This window comes from Ammodytes marinus (genome assembly GCF_949987685.1).
Source record: "Ammodytes marinus genome assembly, chromosome: 18".
In the NCBI taxonomy this organism is placed as follows: Eukaryota; Metazoa; Chordata; class Actinopteri; order Uranoscopiformes; family Ammodytidae; genus Ammodytes; species Ammodytes marinus.
Window position 1 is genome coordinate 15,261,643 of NC_137222.1, and position 19,481 is coordinate 15,281,123.

Sequence of the window (19,481 nt, forward strand, 5' to 3'; positions counted from 1 at the left end):
GTGACATAAGGGTTCTGTCATATTTAGACTAAGAAAAAAGTAAATGCCGCTACCACTTTGATGGAAATGGGGAGAGAAGACGTTGATATGCATTGAACGGCCCAGACCGGAGTTGTACCCATATCCGACGCCACACGGACTGAGACTCAATTGTATGTGTTCTACCCACGACACCATGAGAGCGCCCTGATGGATTACTCATTAACCCTGACAAAGTTAATTACTCATGACCACAATTTTTTTACTAATCACCAGGGTAAATATTTTCCATATAGGGGAAGGTGGGGTGATTTGTGCAACTTTTTACTCAAAGTGATTTTAAAGTGAGGCCTTGACAGTTATGTCTCCAACTCAAATATGTACATATATTTCAGGATGTTGTGCATCCCTGGCAATAAAAACTTTGGATCTGGAATAAACTGTTTAAGAAATATAGCTTTCGGAAAAAAAGTTGTCTTGTCGCACAAATCACCCCACGTAGTGGGGTGATTTGTGCGTCATTGTGTCACAATGACAAAGTCACCATCATCATCTTTCTGGCCATCTGAACTCTCATCAGTGGTGTCGTTAAGTGGAATTGAGATGTCACTCTCTTCTGAGCTACTGTAGACAATCACTTTCTTTTGGTGACCAGCGTATACAGCCATGCCACTGGCACAACTCTCAGAAATGTACTTTGCACTAGTTGCTCCGTGCTTGTGGAACCAACTGCCACCTGACAAATGTGATTCCCCCTACATTTCTGCCTTTAAATCAAGGCTCAAAACCCATATGTACACCCTGGTGTTTCCTCCCCATTAACCTCTGCACTACTTACTTACCTCTGCACTACTATCTGTGTTTATGTGGATGTATGGGCTTTACGTCTTTTATTTTGGTTATTGTTATTTTACCTTCATTGTTTACCTACTGAATGCACTATGTACAGCACTTTGGACAGTGCAAACTGTCATAAATGTGCTTTTATAAATACATTTTACTTACTTACTTACTTATAACTCACCCAGGCCCTTGCGCACAAATCACCCCATCCCCAGAATTTTGGATAATAGGCATGATGCAGCAATTTAGGGTTGACATTGTGCTAATTATATAGACTCAAAGTGTAGCATACCAAAGCACTAAAACATGTGTCAAATGTTTTCAAACGTGTCTATAATTGTTCAGACACAATAATCAAAAAACCTTGATCATGGAAATTTTACTTTGAAAGGCAAAACACAGTTTTTTGAGCTTAAATGTGCTTATATCTTATTCCTTGTGTCTCCCTTCTTTACAGGATGAGTCAAATGGATGGCTCTTCTTAAATATGTGGTCACATTTCCAATTTCTTCCACGGTTTTCTAGAAACAATGGGTTTTGCAACTTCCAAAATGCACAAATCACCCCACCTTCCCCTACTCTACATATATCAAGCTGGATCCATCTCACAAATCTGCAAACGGGCATCCCTGAGTAAATTATTTACGCTTTCGCAACCACCTCCACGGTTGAAAATGTATTGATGGCCCCACCTCTTCCGCTATGAAGTCAAGATGGTGACAGTTGAGGGTTCAAAGTCTCCATCGCTCCACACTAAACTTGTTTTTTTCCTTTTTGCTTACACTATCCTGGTACTGACAGTTCACTGCATTTTGACATATACCATCAGAGTTAACGCACTGATGCACTCAAAGTAGCAAATGTGATTACAGAGGAACCCAACTTGAGACAGTGCTCAGGATGACTTGGAAAACCAACGGTCAACTTTCTGCAAGGGCCGGATAGACTGACAGCAGAATGGTGAATGGTGCTCCCTTTTCAATGTTTGTTTTATTTTCTCAACCACTGTGGTCTTGTTTCCTTCGGGAACCTCATGTCAATCCCAATAAAACCGGGGTAGTTATGCTCTTGATTTGAAGATCTAACAACGTCCAGGCTATGAGGTTGAAGCCTGTGGCTATTTGGCAGGAATATTTTCAAGCTTTTCTCGTTTACATATTTAATGTTGTTTTCTACAGCATTCAGCTGAAACGATGGAAACAACTCTACACTGTATGAAACATAATCCAAAAGGCACTGGTGGTTTCAAGACAACATGTTTATGTACAGCACATTTATCCACACACTGTATTTAAGCACACATACAGATAGCTTCCAGTATAGCTGAGTATCGTTTTATACCGCACATTCACTGGGGCTATTTTTCATTTTAACCTTTTCAATTCAGGACCTTTATTTAAGATTACCCCAGCAGTGTGATATTGTTAAATTGATCCAGACATTTCTTCCACCACCATGCAAAGACCAGGCTAAATCTGTCTGAAAAACAGGACAGTTCCTTCTGCCACAGTGAACTGACTCTGGATAAGTGTTAGAAAATAGATGGATGGATAGGAAATTTGTTTTCCAGTGAAGCGACCAGCGGTACCTTACTTCTTTGGATTTTACCCAAATTAGCCTGAAAGGTATACTATTGTGTACCGGGCCGGTTAACTGCAGTTGTGTAGTGGCTCATGAAATTGCAAAACTGGAAAAAGTCAAATGAAACACCATAAATGTTTGAAAAACATTTGAACACAACAATGGCAATGGGTATCTCTTACTTACTAGACCAAAAGTAATTTACTCAAAATGTATAGGAGTTGAAGCAAACTGAGTAAAGAGACAGAAGCCTGTTGTGACTATTTTCGGTGCCATTCTGACAGTGAGGAACAAGACAAACATTATTGTCACACCTTTAATGCTCAGAGAATTGTACACAAGACCAAGGGCTGGGCTTTTCAAGAGGTCTGATTGACGACAAAAAGTAAGTAGAACTCGGAATATCCCAGACAAGCTGCTGGTGGGCCGTTTGGATCACATGTCAGTTTGAGAAAGCTTCTCAACAGTTTGGTTTAAAGAGTTTGCACACAGTGAAAGTGTGTAAATGCAAATGGCCATCTGTCTCAAGAACCCAGTGATGAGAAAGGCATGAATGGTTATGTTCACCTTTCCCAAGGGAAAGTTCACAGACCTTAATTTGCATGTTCGCTGAGAGAAAAAAAAAACATCTTAGGGAGTCAGACCTTCTGGGTGGGAAGTTGACACTGTAACATATGGTGGCATTTACTGAATTGTAAAAGACAGCCTGGCAGTAAGATTTAGTGACGAGTAATTGAATAAGTAAATTAAAACATTATTTTCTACTAAAGGTTACATTGTACGGGATTCAGCATAATCAAACATGTGCTACCTTACGGGCCTTTGCAATACTGAGCGACTCAGTGGTTAAAGAAAAGAGTAACGAATGATGAAGAAAGGTTTCGCTTGCTGCTTAGGTTTTTTGGGTTATGAACTTTATTACACATGCTCTTTGATGCCCTTCCCGTCTCCTCAGACAGTGCAGTGGGCTTGCCATTTACGTGTTTCCATCTGCTAATCAATGAAGTGCTACGAAAGGGTTACCTAATTAAATCACTGGAAAACATAAATCAAAGGCTCCTTCTTTTCCCTACGGGATGCTGCGAGTGTCATCCGAGCAACTACTAAGCAAAGAGATAAATAAAGTTGAATTAGCTTACTTGGCTACTGATGGGTTTGAATGCTCCTGGGAATGTGCTTGATTGCAGGATGTTTTTTTTTCTATTGACAAAGCTAGTCACAGTGTGCACATCTGTGCGTATATGTATGTTGGCCTATATTTTTTTTTTTTCGACCGGTTGGAACACACGTCTTTGTGGCACCTGCTCCGCTGGCTCGGTTGGCTGGGCCCATTAACCAGATTCATTTGCGAGATTGGATGAGCGTGGAAGGACGGATGAAGGGAGAGGGAACGGGAAACCATAACAGCAAAGAGAGGGAGAGGGAGGTTGGGACAGGCAGAGAGAATGACAGACAGCTGTGTGGAACAGTAAAGACACCCCAGAGAAAGAGTGAAGCAGAGGAAGAGAAAGGGAAAGGGAGATGAAGAGAAATAGCAAGAAGGGAGTTTATACTCTCTCAGTGAGAAAGAGACAAGAAAGAGAGTGAAAACAGCTAGACAGTAGAGGAAGATTAAAAAGTGACACAGAAGGAAGGAAGTGGATATGAATGTGGGATCTTCTTGTGGAGGATAATGGCTTCCAACCCCCCTTCTCCGCTCTCCTCTATTGCTCACTGAAGGGCACCAGTGTCTTTGAGCAAATGTGTATCACAGTCTGGGCAGCTTTGCCAATTTCATGGAGCTGAGGAAGATGATGATAATCCAGTTAAATTGAAAAATGGGAATGTCTATGGATCCTCGTTCATCCTGTAATTAATCCTTTCTTACATTCATGCAGCCAGATAGTTTATGTGATTAGGATTGACTGAGGATAATACTTCCCTCAGTGGTGCCCTGCTGAAACACTACTCACTTCCCTGTGATGTACAAATTTACATGAGTATCAAGCTGTACATTTAACAGAATTGGCCTGTAGTGGTATGCTAGGGGTTTTAAGTGTGCTTCAATGGTACTGGGCCATAAATAAATCACTTCCTTTTTGTGGACCCTCTCTAGTGTTTAATGGAACAGTTAAATGGAATGGCGCCGGGACAAGCGGGGGAGCTCTGTGTGTGTGTGTGTGTGTGTGTGTGTGTGTGTGTGTGTGTGTGTGTGTGTGTGTGTGTGTGTGTGTGTGTGTGTGTGTGTGTGTGTGTGTGTGTGTGTGTGTGTGTGTGTGTGTGTGTGTGTGTGTGTGTGTGTTTGTTCATCTGTTAAGTGTCATGATTGAGGACCAATTCGGAACTCTAAACCAGTTATTTGGAGAAAGTGTAATAGAGAGCAACACCAACCTTACCAATTGTTTTTAATGCATTTGTATTTAGCATGCAGTACACACAAATGTGTCTTATGATATGGAACATGTAAAAATCGTAATACTCGGATAAAGCAACCAGACCTGCAATCATTGTCTCTGTATGCTTAGTAGGTTCAAAAAAGTACTTGGGTTTATATTATGCTAACTTGGGGCTAAAAAGATTTTCTCATGGTCTGTACACACTTGTTGGTATAACATTGAACTGCACAACCTGTTGGTTTGCACCAATATATGGAATGAGCTTTACATTAAATGTCAATCTAAATTCAAAAAAGAATTATTCAAGACATGTATTCTGATTAATTAAATGTGCAGACCTTTTATCTAGGTCCCATATTGAACACATTACGTGTTTTACACGAACATGTTGAATTCTCCCCACATATGGGCTGAATCATTATCATAAAAAAAGAATACATATATACTATTTGAGGAATGTCTAAATGCCCCCAACCCGTAAATAGACAACATTAAGGCAGCTCCCCTTTAGAGGTGTTTCTTTGCAAAGTACCTGAAGGTGATGAGCTGTATCTGAAACAGAAACCTTTGCCTTGCCAAATATCTTTCAACTCATTGTTTGCCCCCAAAGAAAGCACAGAGGACAGTACGATTTATGAAGGACACCAACTTCATAGAGAAGCAGCGTAATGATTTTCCAGTGGGCTTTACAAAATCTATATATGAACTGACATTTCTTTAGGTCTGACCCCTCTGAAGGGTTCATTTATCTTCTCAAAGGCACTCTCGAGTCAGGTTCTGTAATAATTGAAAAGGCAGTTTTTCTAAACATTCTCCTTTAAAGTGTTTTCACTGAAGAATTGGCCATTCACTTTGAATGAGTGAATATATATATATATGTACGATAATATCCAGATTCTACTTTTCATACAGTTCGATGTGTAAATAACAAAAAAATATGTTTTTCCACCAGTCTGCACTTAATATCCATTATTTGAACAACTATATTGAGTTGATGAGTTGTGATTTAAAATGGCAAAGAGTCACTTAATAAAGTCATAGTTTACATTGCCTTTTAAAGCTTTAACACATCTCATACTTCTGCTGTATGTAGACCTCTGACAGGCCTGGAGACAGAATTCAACACGAACAAAGGAAATAAAGAAAAAGGTTTTCAGGAGCAGCGAGGACTTCATTATTGTACAAAATGTGAGGAACAACTTGAAGTCTTGCTCGAGCTGGCTGTCTAGCTCAGACAAGACGAGAAGAGTGTTGGTCGCAAAACAAACAATAACCACTCTAACAGGGTATCTGGGCTCCTCTGAAAACACTGAACGATCAAGAAATGACGGTAGAGTGGCTGGCAAAGTTTTTGAACACTCACTCAATGGTGCAGGACATAGTGACTGGTATTTGTGAGGCACTTTAGAATTTGGTGCATTAGGGAAAGGACTTCATGGCTCTCGTGAAGTCAGGGGCCTTTTATCCCTGCATTTTACAAACATTAAGAGGAAAGTACGAGTGCCCCCACCCAAAGTCCCTTGAATCCTCGAAACAGAAAGGAGGCCCTACTCTGAAGTTGCATAGATGAATGCCTTTTGGCACTATTACAACAATGTTTGAGTGGTAAAGGGGCGAGTATCTGAATGACATTGATTATGATTTATAAACCTCTACAGCCTCAAAGAGGAACAACTGTGTGAACAAAACAATTTGTGGTGAAAGGTGAAGGGACGTGAATATTTTGAAAAGCTGCTTTGGATGTGTTTGATGCTGTTGAATCTTTGAATCCCCAAAGGAGTCTTTCTAGGCTCCAGGATTATTTCACGCTACAATCGGCCGAAACGGCCATAAATGTTTTTTTCTTTTTACTAGTCACTTATTCCCATGAGCTCTCACACTCACATTCATTGAACACACATACACACACACGCACGCACACACACACACACACACGCACACGCACACGCACACGCACACGCACACGCACACGCACGCACACACACACACACACACACAAACAAATAAACAAACAGAAGCTGGACTGTTGGGAGATGATTTGGATAGAGAATAACATTATTAATTTATCAAGCCAAATGGAATTTTAAAATGAGGAGTTGAGCGGATGGCTAGTCAGTGCTCCCTGTGTTAAAAAAAGAAAAAGAAAATCTCATCAAATAAAGTTAGTTGGTTAAGGCTTAACAAACAGTAGGATAATGAATAAACAGCTGAAAGACTAGGAACAGAGCTGTGTGCACTCAAGCAGCACAGAAGCGCTGCACTCTGTTTACTTGCACTCTGATGATTCCATTAATGTTAATTTAAGGGAGGATTCCAAAGAGGAAATGGAATATTTTAGAAAGCCCAGAGCAGGGCAAATTTGTTTGAACTGTGTTCATATGAATAAATAATCAGGGAAAAGGTTATGACAGGTTATTGTGTGCATGAGATGAATCTCCAACACCATAATAACAATCTAAACTGACAGTCAAATCAATACATTACCCACCATTGTTGAGAGAGTGGCCTACCTTGTATCTCCAAATGAGTATGCCTTTGTTCTAATTATGTTTTACTTTTTCTAATCAATAAGTAACAAGGGATAAGGTTAAAACATGATTTGAATACATTCATGGTGTGGCTCTATGACTCCACACTGATGGATGGAATTATAATTTCTGTATCAACTCTGACAACCTTTTACTCTGAACCCCACCGCCAACAGACAACTCTTTAAAAAAATTATATATTTGCGTAGAATGGTTTTCATCTTATTTTCTACATAAGTAAGCAGTAATATAATGTTTTAATAATAAGGAGGCGACTTTAACTACAGCTGTCAGCAAAAAAGAAAGAACATTGGACTCAAATTACAGCAGCCTGCGATTACAAAATGTGTAACATTATGCAAAAATACTTCCTTTTTAATGGGACAAAACAATACGCAAGATGTGTGACCCAAGCAACTTCATGCAGCATTTCACAAACAGCCTTGAATTTTTTCTTAATGCACCACATGGCACTAACAATGACAACGGATGTTACATACAGCAGTATGATCCATCCTGCCCTGTGATGGTGTGGGAGTGTTATTTGGCATACTAGGCTCCTTAACACCTGGTGGGGGCCATTTTAATGGCATAGTGCTCTTCTGCATTCTAGTCTTCATAGATGCAGAGAATGTTCCCTTTTCAATGCTTCTTGCAAGAATGAATGCACCCTTTCGCAAAGTGTTCCCCATCTCAAGGCGCTGAAGTGGCTTCAGTTTTCATTCAACACAGAATGTCCAGACAGGGGTGAAACAGGCGGTATGTAGCCTACATTTAAAGCTTGAAAATACACGGAAACTGCAAGATTCTATCAAGACAGCATGGTATGTATGTATTTGGAGCTAATGCACATTTATTGTGTCAACATAATAGAATGTCTTGAACCATTCTCTGCTATTTGTTTTTTTTCTCTCGAAATGCCAGGAAACAAGAATTCTTTGCCATGCAAATTTTAACTACTAATTTCCACATTGTGAGCCTCTATCCATCTTTCAATTTGCTAGTAATTAGCTGATATTAAGCTGGGAGCAGGTCACAGCGGGGTTTAATGTGCATTCACTTTTTATGATTTCCCTGCACAGTTTTCTCGTTTCCAAGAAGTTAGGGGAGATAAGCGTATCTGTTTTGCCTTTAATCTCTATTCAGTAAAAAACATGACTGTATCTCACACACCAGGAAACTAAAGGCTAATTAGTGGGGGGCGGGCTGATTAATCTCTTTTTTTTTTTATTTATATTTTATAAATATTCCAGGGTACTGCCTATGATGACTAAATTTAGTAAAACAAGGGAACAACTGCTGTGTATGCCCTTGCTGGTTTTATTTCTGTGTTTGTAATCCTGAAACAAGCTGAGATGTCACGCCTTCATTCATCTCTCACAGATTTGGACGAGGATGCAGACAGTGGCAAGGCGCTGGCAGCTCACAGAAGTCAGAACTGCCTGCTGTCTTTTCCCTTATCAGCATTGTCTTAACTGCCAGAGGACACAACAATCCTTCAACACGGCCTGCAAAAGTGTCAAAGCCAAACCATTTGGCACTGTAAATTCCTCCAAGTAAGCAATGGCCAGCGCCTTATAGGCCCTCTTAAAAACAATTGCATAAGTAGTACATTTTTTTCACTTCCTGCTGTCTATGTTATGCAATTTCTCCCTACCAACCCTTCATTTTAAGGACATGATTCAGCTTTTTGGAAGGTTAAAACTTTAATATTTGACCAAATCTTCTCTCAGTGCCAGGATAAGAGACAATGCACTGGATAGAATTGCAGGTATTTCATCACCCTACTCTGCCGACCTGGGCTTTGTAGGACTTGCAGTAAGCTGCAGGCTGGTAATTAAGCTGGATAACTAAATAGCTATTAACCCCATTGTTTTTACTGTTACTTGCTAATATTAGAGCCTGTAAATGGACTCCTTGGGGTGTTTCCATGGCCTGATTCTGTCTGTTCCATAAAAAGTGCGAAAGCACTTGGCAATGGAGGGATACATTTTCCAAGCGACCATGATAAATTATGAGCAAGCCTTTTAGTGGAACCTGGGTTTAGTTGTATGTCGACAATAATGTTAGACTTATTATATCACATTTAGTTCTCCCCTCCAATATACTTTTCTTTGTAACTCAACTATCACTTTCTTAAGTTTCTCTTTTACCTTGATTTCCCTACAACTATTCATGTTCATCAAGTACTTGAACCTTTCAGGTCAGCAGAACTCTGGTTTGTTATGGAGCATGTAACCTTGTGGCACTTAGGCACGGCCTTCCATACAGAGACTATGCAAATGAGGTAGGATTGATCTTTCCTTTGAACAGCTATACTTGCTAAACACTAGTTGCTGAGGTTTTTTATTGTCTCGCGGTCGAGACACAGCAAGCCTTCAAAGTCTAGCGGCATACACCGACAAATACAAATTATGGGAACGACACAGGCGATGGAATAGAAGGATGTGTGAGGAGCAAATGAAGGGGGAATATAGAGAGGGAGGAGGGCAGGGTGACTAGACCATACCCTGATGCATTGCTTTGCTGCATCCCCTATGGTGCAGCTGTTTGTTATCTGTCAGACACCCAGCACCGTCGAACTGAGGGAAAGCAAGCAATGCTAACCAGCCCTCCCTGTGCTGACACTTATTAACGTTGAAGAATGGATGCTAAACAGACCACCCAACACGTAAACATAGGCACGGGGAAGCAAGAAGTATTAACTGCAACACAGTATAAAGAAATATAACACTTACAGCAGTTCAAACACAACAAGCATTTAGCCCGAAAAAAGTGCCTTGTGTGAAAAGGCGGCTGTTGCAATTGTTCCAATGCGGTTTTTGTCCTGGAACTACCTTTCTGAGTGATACTAAAAAGAATTTGGGAGAAGAAGAGGAGAGAGTTGATATCGACTGTAAAGGAGAAAAGGTGTGCCATAAATATTGCATTAAGAAGAATAAGGGAAAGGGAATCATTGAGAAAAAAAAATTTAAGTTTTTTGAAGCAGTTTTTGCCGCGTCGGCATCTCTTTCTAGCTCACAATTGTGAGGTGTCCCAATTCATTTAAAACACAAAAGAGAACAAGTTTTTGTAAAAGGTCATGGTAAGTCTAGGGTTATGTTAAGTTCCTGTAATGTAAAACTAAAGGGCAACTTCCTGAGCCCATTACATTGTTGCTAGATATGATGTGAATTCCTTCCAAAACATATACCATGTTTTGCAATGACTTATTGCAGATCCAGAGTCTGATTAGCATGGAAGGAAAACGAGAGATGCATATGAACAGACACAAAACCTCTTGACCTCTCTCCTTGGAGTGTACCATTCCTGCTGGCATTCCTTCTGACTCAAGGGGACGGAGAGGAAGGTAATAGTTTTTCAAATTTGGACATGGATGCCTGGATGTCAGATTTCATTACTAGGTGCTACTAGGTGCCCAACTGGGATGTTGCCACAGACTTAAAAAGGCATGTCATCATTCTATTGCCACTCAGAACAAATTAAAATGCAGTTATGATCAATATGCGTGTCATGTAAGCAAAATATTATGGGCGGACATTGCAACATTAGTTCTATGGCCACCCACTTACAGGCCTCTTGGCTCGGCCATTCATCTCTTCATCTCTTCATCAGAATTTACATCCACGCATTTACATGCATGACTAATGCTCCATTTCAAAAAGGTCAAAGCCCTCTAATGGAGCTCTTAGAAGCTGAAAAACTGATAACTTTGTCCGTTTCTGCTGAACTTAATCCCAATATTTAACTGGTCACACTGATAGCAGGACACCACTCTGGACCGGAGAGCAATAATACCCAGTTCTGGACACAAACCTGACTGCAATACTGCACACAATGTCAGGCTGAACCACAACATCCCACTCATCCTTACTGCCACACAGGAGCTGGTATCTAGCTGGTATCTAGCTGACTCAGTCAGAGCCTGTGGTCTGTGTGTCATAGGTTTAAATATTGTGCTATTTTGAAATGTAAATGGGAAAGCAAATTTCAGTAGCTCATTAAAAAATATTTCCAAATAAATAATTAAAAGAGAAGAACCTCTCCAAGACGATCTGGAAATATCCCAAACATTTACATGGCTTACAATAAAACAGTATTTTGGTGGATACAACAGCCCTTCACTACTCTGTTTGATGGCCTTGGTTGAAGAAAGAAAATTTTCCCTGGCTACTGTTCGGTTAGTGCTGGAAAAAATTAAGCTAGTTGTAAAAAGTAGGCCTCCCTCCAACCTGCAGAAGGTAGCACAATGTCAGGCTAAATGGATGAAGTGAATGAAACACAAATGGGCATCAAGCCATTAAGATATCTGTTTTCCGGCAAATCAATACAGACAGAAACCTAACATTCATGTTTGGATACAAATTTGCACAGGGTGACGCAGATTTGCACAAAAAAGGTATATGCGCAAGTTGGAAATGTTTCAACTTGAACTTAAAGGGATCACACAGATTTATTTATGTACATGCTTCCCAAACATAGAGGAAAGAGATTAGTTGCTAGATAGCTTATGCTGGGTAGTAGGCAACATACATTGTCTGTTAAGGGGGAATTTAAATAAATTATCCACCAGTGAAATCCACGTAAATAATGCAAAAATAAAATCCAATCTCTACCTGAACACCCCATTTAGGTTGGCTGAAGAATATTAACCGTGACCTTGATGTCCCTGCGTTACTGTCCCACCTTTGACAGATGTCCTTTTGCTCTCCCTTTAGGTTACTTGGCTCCATAGAGAGGAAAACTAGAAGCATATTGCCCACAGGTGCCCAATATTGTGTGGAGTCTGACAAGAATCTCATATATTATCAAAAGAAAAATTATTTTAATTACAGCTCATTAATTACACTTCTCCCAGCACAATGGTGTAACAGGCAGTAAGTATATATATATATATATATATATATATATATATATAGAGAGAGAGAGAGAGAGAGAGAGAGAGAGAGAGAAGGGAAGTCGCTTGCAGGGCCACGAGAGGAAACTGGACAAGAATTTACAATGCTTCTGTGATTAGCGGTCGTGCCAGCTCACCTGCAGATTCCTGTGAAGGAGCGAGGAGGAGCGCTGTTGATCTAAATCATTGATGGCTCTCACTGTTGGCTCACGTTGAGGTCCCTACAGATGAGATGAACACGTTCTTAACACAGAGCACGTTTTCTATCAGGGCGGTCATGTAACAAGATGGGAGCAGGTGTGCAGCTCTTTTTTCGCCGCTTTCCATCGCTCTAAAAAATTAACAGTCCACAGAACCCATGTTTGGAGGATAAGGAGGTGAATGTGTCCTCTGGATATGAGAATGGTTTCACTACGAAATACAGCTCACATATTTAATCGTGTAAGTGGGTTATAGAAGGGTTTTTTTTGCCAATCGGTGAAACGATTGAATTACTCACTTATTACTATATATTTACTGTATATAACAGCATGTAGACGAAGCCAAGAGACGGTTAGCTTAGCTTAGCATAAATACTGGAAACAAGGAGACAAAAGCTAGCTAACCTGGCTCCGTCCAAAGATTACAAACCTACCGGCACCTTTGCACTTCAGTAAATAACACACACAACAGACTTGTTTCATTAGTACCATAATTTGGTCTAAAAACAATAAATTGCGAAATTCCAACAGGTCGGCCCCATATAAAACCTCACATAAACTTTAATAATCCCTCAAGGGGAGATTTTAAAACTCAAACCCCCTAAAATGGCTTCCCTGGTATATGCAGGGAATACAGAATGTAGATGGAGCTATATATATTAAGTATAAGGATGACGCTAACGCATTATTATTATGGCAATGGATGTACAGCAGCTACAGAGGTTCAATGTAGCTTGAATCTTATTGTTGGAAAACACACATAAAAACACGCTCTCATCACTGTTAAATCACATGTAAAATAAATCTTAGTGGTGGAACGCAGCTCTAGAAGGGCTTTTAAGAGTGAAGCTAGTCCACACACTGAAGGGGCACTTCTTAACTCTGCAAAATTCTACCTTCTGTGTCTGAATAGGGCAGTTTTTCCAGCAATGAAAGTAGTCTACTCACTACTTTAACTTAAAGACCTACTTCACCAGCGGAAATGAATGTGTATTGAACTCTGAGATCCTATGTAGTATAAACCTGCAAACATTTTAGAAATCGGTTCATCCTAGCCTGAGAAAAGGCAGAAAGAGTGTTTCATGGTCTCACTGTCTAACCCCACATTTTCCCATGTGTGACATCACACTTGGTAAAATGTAGGGTTAGGTTAACAGTACAGCTGGGCCAAGGGAAGACTGAGGGAAGAAAAACCTCATTCATTATATTATAATAGCGATTTCATAATGATAGAACGCCGGTTCCGTATGGGTGAAGTATTCCTTTAATGCAACTAAATTCCACAACCAATGGGTAAGGATTGGTCCTTCACCATGTAACACACTGATATATTGCTGTCATTAAATTAAGCTCCTCAAACTTAAAGTTCTTCAGAAATATATTTTCGGAATGGAAGATTCAGTAAGGTTTTTTTAAATCAAACTTAGGGTGACGGATGATATTCTTTCATCAGAGCTGAATTTATTTTGACTCACAGTGGACTCTCTAGGTTTGTATCTCTGCATTCTGCCCAATGCATGATGTGGTGAATAGATGGAATTGTGTTCCCTAATGCCCTGTGCTACATCTCCTTCTTAATACAGGAAGACTCTCTTTGTATAAGAATAATGAGTATTTCATCTGTGCTGCTGCACCAGAATAAATGGGAATATAGAAGTATGTTTAGAAATGTGACATGGTCTTTTGAAGAAAAAAAAGTTGAGACAATATGACTTGGTCTCTGAGGATCAGTGTGGCATAAACCTTTCAATAAATCCTGTCAGTCCTCTGCATGAACAAATAAAAAACAAACAAACAGAATGATTAGTTTTTTTACATTTGCTTTGAACCTCATGGCACCCGTAAATGACTGACACAGCCTTTCATTCCAGGAGATCTGAGGTGGTTTCTAGTCGATTGTGGAGGGTCATGAATACATGGTGAATGACATGGCTAGAAGCGGGAGATTTTTCTCAACATACTGGAGGAAGTTTGCCAGTGTGTATGTGTGCATACGGATTGTATTGTGTAGTATGGTTTTCTGAGCAGCACACATAATGTATTCATATATTTAGAACAAAGACAAGCTTCTTCTTTCGTATTCTACAGATGTAGAAAAAAAGGTAAGACTGTTACAGTGTTATCTGCCAAATCTAGCACAAGGAACTAATTCCCTAAATAGATATTTGTGTCAAATAAATAAGGACTTTAAGAAGTTACACAATGACAACAGCTCTGGTTTGTTCTGTAAATACTGCATAAAGACCTTTCCACCAACATAAAGCTTATAGTAGTGTTTTGACATGCTACTCTAATAACAGTAATTAATACTAATACAGTATTCTCCTAATGTGTAATTAGTCTACCACTAATGTGTGCACTGGTCTTACTTGTTGATGCTGGTGCTGGATTTAGATCGTTGTAGCTGCAGTGACTCCTCGCACTGGTTGGTCATGGTACTGCATGACTATCCATTGCAAACATACAGTACCTCTGACCTGATCCATTTTAATTTCCAATTCTGTTTGCAATCTTTGCAGTGTTTTTTAAACTGAGTTTTTAACACTCATTCATTGTATGCCTTCTTAAGTTTTATCATGATGATGATAGTAAAGGAATAATATCATTAGTTATTATTTAACTACAGTGTTTTCTTTTGCCATCTTTTCTTTGGTAAAGTTTATTCCAATTAACCCTCACCTACAACATGAGAAAAGTTATGGATTTCAACTTTCGTAATGCAAAGCGTTTCTAACATTACGAAATGTGTAAAACAAAACACACAAACACTTTAATATGGTGAAGCAGGCAGTTAAAGAGTTAAAGACTATATCACAACACACACACACACACGCACACACACATTCACACACACACAAAATACACACACACATACACATGAACTAATTTATACAAATAATTTAATGAATGCCATGATAGTGTTTAACACCCCAATCTTAAATGACTAATGGGAAAGCCCATTAAGCTGAGCTGACAGTGTGAATGCAAAACACATTAGGGTATGACTTATGTTGTATCAACAATTAAAGACACAGTCTTCATTATCAACACAGCATTACACTATCAACATTCACGTCACTCCCCTGTGATACTTTATGACATGACTTGATGGTATAGAAAGATATCCGACAATATTAATTTGTCCTCAGGAAATTAACCACACCAGTGCCAGAGATATGTGGCCAAGTTGGCACAAAATGCTCCAACAAATATTAAAATGGGTGTGTTACTATGGCAGCCAACGCACACTTAATTCAGTCCACGTCCACACTGGGCAATGGGTTTTCCTATAATTATAGGATCTGACCAAAGCAAATCTCTTGGAAATAGTCTGAGGAGTGTGAAACACTTCAGGTAAAACGTGCACTGCAGACTGAACTGGCTAAATGGATGTTTTAACCCTCTTTCAATATAAAACTGAATGACTGAAGCTTCTCTTTGCCCACAGAAATGCTGTGAGACACAATAGTCAGATGCTATTCAGATGAATTACCATAATGTTGCTTCTATACAACGGGTCCGGTTGGAACTGGAAGCGATGCAGTTAAGAGGTTTTAAGCCTTCAGCACTAAGACAGCAGAACTTAATGCATGCTAAGCTGAAAACATATATTTTATGTCTCTCTCCTCTGGACCGGTGATGAATGAATGGAGTAATGGATCTGAATAAGAAACAGAAGCAGCCAAGGAAGTATGTATGGGTAAATTGCCTTTTTTGATCAATTCCCTGATCATGAAATGTTCTTGGATTGGCAAGTGGATGTTATAAATTATCCCCATTAAACTAATAAATGAGTCAGTGAATCTCTCCTTAGAGGAAGCACGGAGTGGGCAAACCTGTACCATGTTTTTAGGCCTAAATGACAGTATTTTTTTCTTATTTTAGCGTTTTTGTGAAGATTATATGCAGTTCAGCAAATTCTGTGCGATTCTGTCATGTTGTGTAACATATGGTGAAAAATAGAAGTGTAATGAGGAATACAGAATGCTTGCATTTCGGAGATGTGTGCGCTTTCTTCACTTCAACAAGCAAGCTTATGCTGAAATGTGAATTTTGATTGGTGGTCAATTCAAGTGTTTCCTTGGGCCTCCTGGACGGTAATGGCATAAACATCTATATCATGTGACATCCGTTTGTTTGAACCTGCATGTGGAAAATAATGATATGACTATTAAATAATACATAGGAGAACTATTTGAAATGCAAATTCACCTGTTCCTGCGGTATATCAACTAGATAAGTTTAATTTGTGTATGTGGGTGCCCGTGCCAATGCACTCATTATGCATTTTTTTTGCAGTCGAGTCATGAGGCTGTGGAACAATAAAGGGGAGCGGTGAATCATTAGTGACAGTGCAGTAAGGTTACGGAGGATGTCTATCAAAGTAGACACAGAATGTTTAAGATGCTCGCATGTGGGTGGGCACCGAGGCGTGTGCATGCATCTGCATCATGATTCAAGCTCTTAATGGATAACTCACCTTCATGTTGTGGAGGCAGTTAACGGGGATTCTCAACAGCTCTCACAATAATGTTTTAATGTTTAAAGTTCTTCCTGGAAAATGTTCTTTTCACGTCGATGCTCCAAAGAGAAGCCTGAGTGCGTTGGTTTAGGGTTGTCTTCGGGTCAGCACTGCTAGAACTAATAAGGATTCCGTCTGGCTTGAGGGCATTTCAGGAGGGTGGATAATTGCCATATTGGGGGCTTGAACTTGCTTCCTCCAGTTGAAGGATCTTGCTTGTCATTAAGCTACCATGATGCCTTAAGTTTCAAACTGAGAAAATAAAATGTAATTGCTTGTTGTTGAAGCACTTCCAACTTTAGACTATTAATTGACGTCAGGCTTCCTTTGTTTATTTTAAATGAGGATTTTATGATGTTTATTTAACCTTGGGCATGGCAATCATCCTTGGCAGTGAGTCATATCCAAGGAACACAACTCTGCTGAGCATAACGGTTTGCCTCCGGAAATATAAATAGTAATACGTATCATAATAACACTTTTTTTTTGTCAGCAGTAGCAGCCGTTTTTAATCACAGACGAGACATCTATTTTACAGCATCATTTTACATAACATTAGCCTACTACTGTAACAACATAATCATCCTTTAATTACTTTTTTAAAGACATCAACTGTTTAATCTTTTTCATGAATTTAAATTTATTTAAATAAAAGTGCCTCAAGAGTTTAAATTCTCTCACAGCTGTTTATATAAAGCCCGAAAAAACATCAAAGGTTGCCCACTGGTAGTTTGAACATTTAACTTCAAAATAAAAGCAAGAGCTTAAAAGAATATAGGTGGATCGGAGAGGGTTGCCACTTTTGGTAGCGCATATAGGCCTACTGTATTGCTTAAACATGCACATTTGGTTATTATAAAGTAGCCTATAGGAGGAAAGACCAATAAATAGCAAAAGGCAGCTATATTTGGTCTTATTAAATTAGGCCTACGTTATTTTATGTTTGTATTCTCTCTGCGTTGGTCATATCTTAAATATCCCAAACCGTGTACATTATACAAATGATTATGTTATTAACCTAATGACCATTCAAATAATTAAAGTCACGCAATTGTTCTGATTAATTCATTGGATTATTTAGGATATATAAAATTGTAAAAATCTATACAATTGTTGAAATGTAGGCCTACTAGAATATATCATATCAAATTATTACAGTCCTGAGTGATGTTTCATAATTGTTAAAACTAAGAACAAAGAAACCTAATGTAGGTTACAGTAGGCTACATGTTTAATTTGCGGTAGGCTGTAGGCTACCTTCATATGAGCACTGAAAATAGCAATGCATTCTTTTTTTATTACTCATGTCAGCACTTCGATAACTATTACATTTTAATTGTCTGGTAGATCCATTTATAATCATGCTTGAACGATTTTGGTTTGAACGAAAGGTTTAATGTAATTTATTGGCGTTCCAGCAGCGATGGTTTTATTTTGGCAATATTTTCCGGAAGTCAAATAGGTTATTGTGGCGGGCTTGGGGTTGATCTCCGCTGTGCGAGCCACAACCGTGCGCAGCTGCTTTCATTTTCCAGCGCTCGAGACGCGAGTGGAGCTCGCGCTTCTTGCTCCAGGGATATCTTTATAGACAGACTTGATATAAGTCTGGTATACGCAGTTTGTCTATGACTCTGACCACTTTAGGGTCATTTACAAGTGCAGTTTTGCGGGACATAAACTGCTCCAATGGTCTCACGTGCGTTTTATTTTAATTTTACCGCCACCGGTTTTAATGTGTTTCATGTGTTTGCGCTCAACAGTGAGGTAGACTATTCGGGCTCACTTTACAGGAGGGTCGGCGTGTGATTTCTCCCCTTGATGCTGCTGTCGGGGTCGGTGTCTGAGCCCTGCGGGATCAGCCTGTCTTAAAAGGGCATCATGCTTTCTCTGCTTCTTCACAAGTGGATGAGGAATATTTCTCCGGACATGCTGCTGCTGCTGGTGCCGATATTGTGGTTTTTACCTCTGACTGGAGGGGCTCCTTCTCTGACTACCGAGCAGTTGGACACGGGGGTGGTAAGTTTGCCTTAAATACCTTACCTTTTGAGCAGGTGGAGGGGGGTTTTCTGAAGTTTGTCTACCTACTGCTGGCACTAGTGCATGTGTGGTGACCGCCTTTCTTCTTTCTCTCACATCTCCTTTCTTGGGGTTGGCTACTCTTGAACGTCCGAGAGCAAGTGCTATCTTCCCCGGGATACTTGCTCTGAATTTTAACACCGCTCTGCAGTCCAGTGCATGAGGCATGGTATGGTGACTGTATGGCTACACATTAAATGATGAAAATGTGTTGCCAATAGAAACTATATCAACTAGTCGGGTAAACGGTTAAAAATAAATTAATTCAAATTATAAAGTTTAGGCCTAGAAGTAGCCTAGATATATACTTAAATGAATTTGAAGCATTAGGCTATGTATGGCATTATTTCAACCTCTTCCATAGTATGCTGACATATAAAATGACAGGCTAAAGCCATGAGACATCATATCTGTGCTTTCCCGAGCCATACCTATGAATAACTGGTGCCAAATTCAGACAATGCTGTCTTTAAAACAGAG

The 19,481-nt window shown here is 39.6% G+C and overlaps 1 protein-coding gene across 2 annotated transcripts in view; it reads left to right on the plus strand.

The window, feature by feature from the left end:
• The first annotated feature begins 18,627 nt into the window (after positions 1-18,627).
• The window catches only part of mmp17a (matrix metallopeptidase 17a), a 98,197-nt gene continuing 97,343 nt past the window's right edge, over positions 18,628-19,481 (plus strand). Inside the window, exon 1 of one of the 2 annotated variants that reach the window (XM_080046208.1) lies at positions 18,628-18,941. In XM_080046208.1, coding sequence (XP_079902334.1) covers positions 18,804-18,941 — 138 coding nt within the window. In that variant the 5' untranslated portion in view covers positions 18,628-18,803. The remainder of the gene's footprint in view (positions 18,942-19,481) is intronic. The other variant, XM_080046209.1, reaches the window with a different exon arrangement.